At 46.5% G+C, this 8,725-nt stretch overlaps 1 protein-coding gene across 1 annotated transcript in view; it reads right to left on the minus strand.

The window, feature by feature from the left end:
- IL13RA1 (interleukin 13 receptor subunit alpha 1) overlaps window positions 1-5,321 on the minus strand; it is a 63,668-nt gene extending 58,347 nt beyond the window's left edge. The window contains exon 1 of the mRNA XM_041000030.1: window positions 5,189-5,321. Coding sequence (XP_040855964.1) covers window positions 5,189-5,267 — 79 coding nt within the window. The 5' untranslated portion in view covers window positions 5,268-5,321. The remainder of the gene's footprint in view (window positions 1-5,188) is intronic.
- Between the last annotated feature and the right edge of the window lie 3,404 nt (window positions 5,322-8,725).

The following is an 8,725-nucleotide window of genomic DNA, read 5'->3' on the forward strand; positions in this document are numbered from 1 at the left end:
AGAGGAGAAGAAAGTTTTTTATAATGAAACTACGAAATATTTGTCCAAGAAATTAGACGTTAAATAAGTGGGAAAGCACCATATGTCCATGTTTTAGAATACTTAAATAATGATGTGAACACAACCCAAGGTGAAATGACACATCTCCATCAAAATCCCAATGATATGCTTTTGCATAAATAGGCACATTCATCCTAAAATTCACATGTAATCACCAAGGGACTCTGAATGGCCAGCACAATCTTGAAAAAAAATAAATCTGAAGGACTCCCAGTAATTTCAAACATTACTGCAATGCTATCATAATCAAAACAGATGGCACAGGGCATGAAAAGAAATATCTAGAACAATGGGATAGAGTAAAAAGCCCAGAAGTGAATCACTACATATATGATAAAATGATTTTGGACAAAGGTGCTAAGACCACTCAACAGGGAAAAGGCAATCTCAGTAAGTGAGTGCTAGGGAAACTGATTATTCATGCAAAAAGAAGGCTTTTTTTTTTTTTTTTTTTTTTTACATTACTGTATTTAATTGAAAGGCAGTTACAGAGAGAGAAAGAAAGAGAGAGCTTACAATCAACTGGTTAACTCCCCAAATGGCCACAACAGCCACAATAGCCAGCGTGGTCCAAGCCAAAGCTAGGAGACCAGAGCATCTTCTGGAACTCCCATGTAGTTCCAGCTGGCTCATTCTCTGCTGCTTTCCCAGGTATTTTAGCAGGGAGCTGAATTGGAAGTTTAGCAACCAGGACTGGAACCACCGCCCATACGGGATGCCAGCATGGCAGATGGCAGCTTAACCTGTTACACCACAATGCAGGTTTCTAGACATTTTTTAAAGGGCTATGTTTTAGGGTTATGGTTTTTTTTTTTTAAGTCATTATGTCACAGCACCAGCTTCTTATCAATGTCACTAATAGCTCTTTACAAGTAATTTCCGAATAATGTAGTAGATTAGGAATATAAATTTTGGAGCCAGACTACTCCAATTCATATCCTAGGTCTGCTACTTACTAGCAGGCAAGTTATTTAACCTCTATTCTTTTTTTTTTTTAATCTGTAACATCAGAATGATAGTAGTAAGCTACTACAAAAAGTTGTTATATCCATTACATGAGTTAGTAACAGCAAAATTTTACAACAGCACCTGCACAGAGCAAGCGCTATGTGTTAGCTCTGCTTTCTTTTTTCTTTTTCTAAAGATTTCTTTTTATTTGAAAGGCAGATTTATGCAGAGAAGGAAAGACAAAGACAAAGATCTTGTTCACCCTCTGGTTTACTCCCTAAATGGTTATCCAAAGCCAGGAGCCAGGAACTTCTTCCAGGTCTCTTATGTGGGTACAGGGTCCCAAGGCCTTGGGCCATCTTCCACTGCTTTCCTAGGACATAAATAGGCAGCTGGATCAGTAGGGTAACAGCAGGGATACAAACCAGGATTCATATGGGATGCCTGTGCTTGCAGGTGGAGGATTTGCCTGTTCAGTCACTGAGCCGGCTCCAGTTCTGCTTTCTTTTTTAACATATAAAACACCACTAAATAGTTGCTTTGGGTTTCCCTGAAATTAATTGGTACCCACAGCCTTTGAGAGAGAACAAGTATCCCTTTCACCTGACAAGCTTTCCTTAAACACCTCATTTCACCCATTTCTTGGGGGGCTGACCAATGACTCTAGAAAGGCTAGCAGGGAGGAGGAAAGAACTCAGCTCATCTTCAAACCATATGAGTCTGTGTGATCATCTTGCACAACACTATTTGCATTACGAGTTTGTCAATTCTCTTTACTTTCAAAACTTTTTTCTTAGCTTATAGCTTTTGTTTTCTCTTATCCGATCCCAGGAACTCGCAGAGTCATGCACATTTCGGGAAAAGTGAAGGAAATCACAAGAGTCACACATGAGTCATCCATCTTCTTTCCTCACATCCACTCAGTCAACTCGTCTGCTTTCTCTTGCCACATCTTTCTTAATCAACCCAAATGCACTTACTCGCCCTGTCCTGCCCTGTGCCAGCAAGAACCCAGCAGAAACACATCAGTAAGCCATGGTCCTGGACATGACTTCACAATCCATCTTGCTAGTACAGACCAGGAACACCATAGATTCCTGCGCTGCTTCCCACTCGAGGCTCCCCTTCTCACTCAAGTTTTCCCGCTTGCTTCTGTTCCAACGCCACTTCCCTCCTGCTCTGCTCTGCTCCAGGCCTTCTAGGGCAAATAAAGCTCTTCTGCCTGGACTGACTTTGCCAGTGCACCTTCCTGCCAAGCCTGGCTTCTTGCTGACCACAAAGGAGCACTCTCAGCCACCTTTTCAGGTCTCTGTTCTTGCCATCCCTCATGCAGTGGCCAGGGAGAGGTCCACTTCTCCACCTGCTCAAATTTCCTTCAGCCCAAAGGACTAAGTTCAAGTTTCACTTACCCCTTTCCTGAAACTACTAACACTCAAAATTTCCTCTATTTTGAATGCCATCATCACTGGATAGCTGAACTACAGCCTGGCTATTATAAAGTTAATCTCCAATATATGATCATTTGCTTGTTAACAAATGGTTGGCATTTAAAGAGCATCTTCAAAAGTTCATGAAAAAAATGCCTATGGATTTCAGCAAACTTTGCACCAAAACAAAACAAAACAAACAAAAAAGTCCTCCTCTCCCTTTTTGATTCCATTTTCATGCACTTTTGGAAGCACCATCATCCTTTTATAGGGTCTGTACCCAGTCCTGCCCTGCTGCCCTGGGAGGCATTGGGCTTTGCTGCCAGCCAAGGACTCTCCTCACTTGTACCGGAACAGGCACTGAGTATCGAGTAGAAAGGGTGAAGGGCTCACCAGCTACGCAACTGTGAGCGTGGAGCTTGGCCTGACTGTGCCTCAGCTGCCTCACAGAACAAAGCAGGACTCCCAACAGCACCTACGGGTTAGCGTGTTTGTAAAGATTCAATAAACTTGTATAAACAAAGCACTTAGAAATCTGCCACGCACAGTGTGCAAACCCTATAATAAATTCTAGTTGCTCTTATTAAGACATGTCACAATATGGACTATTGATCTAAACAGAGTAAAGTAAACTGATAAATGTAATCATTTTTAGAACCATTCAACAGATCAGAACTGGAGGAGTGCTTAGAACTGAGTTCAGTCTCACTTTGCAGGTGAGAGAAAACACATGCAATGCAGAAGGCAAAGCGTTAGCCCATAATCCCGCAGCCCGTCACTGCCAGGATCACTAAAACCCGACTCCTGACTAGAGACATTTAATTGGTTTTTTTTTTCCCTCATCATAACTCAATGCAATTCTACCGATATTCCTAATCAGTTTAAAACGGTTTCTGTATTCTGTATTCTAACTAGACTACAAAGAGTTGTGACAAAACTAAGCGGAGGTTTCCACTGTTGCTGAGAAGGCCAAGATGTTCTTTGAGTTGTGTGGGGGTAGGAGTCCGTAGGAAGGAGGGTGCTGCAGGAGTACTGTGAAAATCAGGAGACTAATGAGATGGGTGACCTTAGATTAGTCCCTTGCCTGCTTCTGGAAGGCAGCATAGCCAAAGGATTCTGAAACTCAGAGGTTTCCGACTGAACGAGGGGTAAGTTGGAGACATTGCCTATGCTGTGCACTGGGAAGGCTCTCCAACAACCTACCAAGCCCGAGTCGGTACTGTGCAACTCAGACACCTCATCCACCAGGAAGCTTCAGGCCTCCCTTAGCTTTACCCGCACACAGCTCCTTTTCAGTGAGGTGTTTTCATGCCAACTCTTCACAAACTCCCTCCCAGGGGTGGCAGTTAAGGTGCTGCTTGGGAAGCCCACTTCCCATATTAGAGTGCTTCAAGTGAGACTGAGTCCCGCTCAGCTACTTGCTCAAACAAACCCTGGGAAGCAGCAATTCATGGCCCAAGTGCTTGGGTGACTCCCCCTACGCCCTTCAAATCAATCAATAATGTTATAAAAACTTGTATGTTCTCCCTAATACTTAGTATGGCGGTTGGCACATGTCACCGCATTCTTAGTCATGTCTAATCTGCTAGCCATTAATTTAAAATTAAAGAAAAAAAAATACTTAGCACTATGTAACATAGTATATATTTTATACCCTACCCCATCCCACTCCTCCCCAATGGCATGTTCAGTTCCACATGGCAGGCACTCCATCTACTGTTTCACAACTACACCCCTAGCCTCCAGGCCATGCCTGGTAAGAAGCAGACCACATACACGTCGTTGGTTAAATTAACAGAGAGCACAAAGGTTCCCTACCCAACACTTCAACTTGATTTTCACAACACAGCACGTTAGTAAAAATGCAAGAGGCAAATAGTACATCTGTGTGCAACGAAACCTATGCAATTCAAGGCTACCCTTGTCAAGCAAAAAAAAAGTCTCCAAGTTTATGTGTGCCAGTTGTTGGGCCTGACAAAGTCATTAACACACAATTTTCCACAGCCACTGGACCAGGTTGTTTAATTAAAAGTTACTGCACCAAGTGTGGGGTACACTGGAACTAGTACAACGAATTTTGCAACTTTTTCATGAATCTAAAATTATCTCAAATTACAAAGTTTGTTAAAGAGAGAGGGGAGAGAGGGAACAACAAGGATCTGCTAGAATGCAACTCCGGGTTTAATATCGAATTCCCTGGAGGCCAAGGGAGGTTGTGGCTCCTCTCAGGTCCTTTTTTCACAGGGACTGGCTATCACTACCCTTCACTTCTCGTATCCCCCCGCCTCAGATAACTGAGCCAGAAGACGGCCACTCGGACTTTCATGGCCTTCCCTGCTGGTTCCTCACCCCGTCCTGGGGCTCACAGGCGACTCTCCTGACGCGGACCCCCGGGCCCTTGGACGCCACGGAAATGGTTCGGTCCTGTCCTGTCCTGGGCCGCCAGCCTCGTCGGCTCTTCCCGACTGCGCAAGGGAAGTAGGGCAACAACGCACCGTCTGCCCGCTCCGCTACCGCGCCCGGTTTCCAGGAAAACCCCGCCGCTCCTGGCTCTCCCAACCTCCTCAAACCGAAGGCGAGTGTCCCGGTCCCTAGCGCGGAAACCTGCGCTCGCCGAACCAGGGCTGTGTCGCCAGGGTAGCCCCCAAAGGGCAGCTGCGCCGCCACCCCCGCCCCGGCCCCCCCCCCCCGGAACCCTCGTGGGCCTCTTGGCTTAGACCCCCGCCGGCGCGTTCCTCGGGGGTCTCCCTCACCTGTGAGCCCGGCGTCCCCAGCAGCGCCGGCGCAGAGCAGCAGTGCCCACAGCCCGCACAGCCAAGCCGGCCGCTCCATGCAGCCCCTCGCCTCGGAGCCCGGCCGGGCTGGAGCCTCGGCAGTCTCCGCCTCCCCCGCTCCCTTTCCCACTTCCCGGCTCTGCCGGCCTGGAGGCTAGGGGCCGGCGCAGACGGGAAGGCGGCCCCGCCCACCGGCCGCAGGTAACCCGAGCCCGCGAGCGCGGGTGGAAGGCGGGGCGTCGGGTGCTCCCGCGGTTCCCCGACGCCTGGCACCTGGCCTCGCGGCCTGCTCGCCGCCCGCCGCTCCTGAGCCCAGTCCGCGACCCAACAGAACTTCTTAGACCACGTCTCGGCCCACTCCAGGCCCTCCGCGCGGTGGAGCTAGGGCCTGCGGCCATCAGGTCTGCGTGCTGTCCTGCCAGGCTCTGCAGGTACCAAGGGTTGTGCTCTGCTGGATACCAGGGCTAGGTCATCTAGGGAAGAACTTTGGTCAGGAAGTCTGGGAACCTGCCATATTTAGCGCCTGGCCTCTGCCCTTTCCTAAAACTCTGACACAAAGATTGGCATTACCAGCCCTACTTCACGGAGTGGGCATGGGCAGATTAAGTAGGGAACTTGGTGGGCACCATGCTCTGTGACAAGAACAAATGGCAGGTTACAATTGTGACAGAACAAGAGGCTGCGGCTGCTATGCCAGCATCCTCATAGGAGCGCAGTTCAAGTCATGGCTGCTCCACTTCCCATCCAGCTCCCTGCTCATGACCTGGGAAAGCAGCAGAGGACACCCCAAGTCCTTGATACCCTGCACCCAGGTGGGAGACCAGGAAGAAGCTCCTGATTTTTGGCTTTAGCCTAACCCAGCCCTAATGCCCTGACTATTACGGCCATATAGTGAGTAAATTAGTAGATGGAAGACCCCTTTCTGCCTCTCTCCCTGTAACTTTGACTTTTAAATAAATAAATAAGTTAAAAAACAAAACAACAACAAAAACCCTTATGTCTCGTGGCTCACTTCCCACATCCTTCCCACATCCTTGCTCAGTCCAGCTCGCTCTGCAATGGGTGGCAGGAATTTCAATTACAGGCCACGGCTGCCTCCCACCTGCCACACGAGCAGGAAGCTGGAATAAAGAGTGTGAGGGTGGATTGAAACCAGACACTTGAGTGTGTGTGGGTGTGGTGGTGGTGGTGACTGTTCAGTTGTCCCAACCCCACAGGCAAGCCGTGGTTCCCAACCATGTCTGTATACACGTATATATGTTGGATCTGATTTAAAAAACAAACAAACCAAGCATTGCAAATGCCATGGACTTGTATTGTTTTAAAGCACACAACCAGCTTTTTATTGGCTTGTTTTGTGGAGTGTGGAAGGTGAGTGGGAAGGATAGGTACTGAACACATGCGAATGCCTACAAGGATCAATGCAGCTGGGAAGGCACAAAAATTGACAATCCTTATGAGTTTCCTGCTACTACTGTAGCAAATTGCCACAAATATAGTGATTTATCACATATTTATAACAGTTCCGGAGGATGGAAGAGACCCTGAGCTCCATTCCAGCTGTGGACAGAGGTATATTCCTTCTGGAGAGTCTGGGGAGAACCTGTGTCCTAGACTTTCAGCTTCTACAAACAGCCATTTCCAAGCCTTTTTTTTTTTTTAAGATTTATTTTATTGGAAAAGCAAATATACAGAGAGAAGAGACAGAAAGATCTTTCATCCCATGATTCACTCCCAAAGTAACCACAACAGCCAGTGCTGTGCCGATCCGATGCCAGGAGCCAGGACCCTCCTCCAGGTCTCCCACATGGGTGCAGGGTCCCAAGGCTTTGGGCTGTCCTCGACTGCTTTCCTAGGCCACATGCAGGGAGTGAGATGAAGTGGAGCTGCCGGGATTAGAACCGGTGCCCATATGGGATCCCTGTGCATTCAAGGTGAGGACTTTAGCCATAAGACCTCCGCACCGGGCCCCATTTCTGAGCTTTTTGCTGCCTCATTCAGACCTCTGCTTCCTTTGTCATATTTTTTACTCTCACTCTAGCCTGCCCTCTTCCCTTTTTTGCTTGTGGGGTGTTGTTTGGCCTATTTGAGTCCTAACTCTGCTCCCAGTTCCAGCTTCCTGCCAACGCAGACCCTGGAAGGCAGCAGGTGATGGCTCAAGTACTTGAATCTGTGCCAATCAAGTGGCAGACCTGAATGGAATTCCAGACTCCTGGTTGCTCCCAGCCACTTTGGGCATTTGAGGAATAAGCCAGTGGATGGAAGATCTCTGTCTCTTCCTCTGTCTTCTCTGTCTGACTTTTCAAACAAAGTTTTAAAAGATGCTTTTGATTAGACTAAATATTACCAGTAATCCACATTAATCTTTCTATTTCAAAATTCTTGAGTCACATTTGCAAAAACATTACACACTTGGGGATTAAGGCATGAATGTAGTATGTGGGGGGGAATTTTTCTGCCATCTTCCACAACTAAGAGATAGATGTGAAGTGTATTTTGGTGTGATCAACCCAGTATACAGTATACACACCTGAGAACAATTACATAAACCATAGCAATAAAAATGCTGATATAATATTCCTAGACTCTACCCAAAGGGCATGGGAATATTTAATGTATCTGAAACAAAGCCTCACACTCTTGGAAATAAGGCACTAACATTCAATAAATATTTATGAAGTCCTTCGGGGAACTGTTAAAGAGACTTAATAAAAGCGGGCCTGTGGGGTACACATTTGGTACAATTATTGAGACACCTACCTTCTTTCCACATTGGAGTTCCTGGGTTTAAGTCCTGCCTCTGTTTCCACTCTGGATTCTGGCTTCCTTCTTACTAATGCAGACCCTGAGTGGAAGCAAATGATTGGGTCTCTTACAGCTCATATTGGAGACCTGGATTGAGTGCCTGGGTCCTGGCTACTGCTTTCCCCAGCCCCATCTTTTGCAGACATTTGAGGAACGAATTAATGGATGGCTGATCTCTTGGTCTCTGACAAGGAAATAAATAAATAAATAATTTAAAGTTGATTTGACAATATAGAGCTGTATCTAGTTTGAGAGGCTGCCACAGGACAAAGGATTTTGAAATTTTAAAAATTTGTTCAAAGGAAGGGGACAAGCAAGCAGGCTTCCAGGAAGAAGACTCGGCTGGGTTGAGTCTCAGAATATTGCTTGATGAAGACTAAATGTTAAAAATAGATTCTTGCCTGCACATAACAGGAACAAAAAAAAAATTTATGAAAACGCTTGGTTAACCATTAAACCTGAAGAATTGAGAATTGTTCCTATTATTGCTAAATGCCCCACAAATTAGTGGGGCTACTCTCTAACCCAAAGTTTCCTCCTGCTTTCCCCATAGACATATATACCCTTGTTGACATTTACTACATACATAATCTGTTTATACTGGCATTTCAAAATAATGATGTCATCTGCCTTTTAAGGAGTCTAGTTGGAGTGGGAGTCTCTGGGGACTGGCTGAGTTCCATCAAGGGCACTGCTTGGCATACAAATTGA

Source organism: Ochotona curzoniae, unplaced genomic scaffold, assembly GCF_017591425.1.
Source record: "Ochotona curzoniae isolate NIBS_2020 unplaced genomic scaffold, NIBS_Ocur_1.0 scaffold_1852, whole genome shotgun sequence".
Lineage (NCBI taxonomy): Eukaryota > Metazoa > Chordata > Mammalia > Lagomorpha > Ochotonidae > Ochotona > Ochotona curzoniae.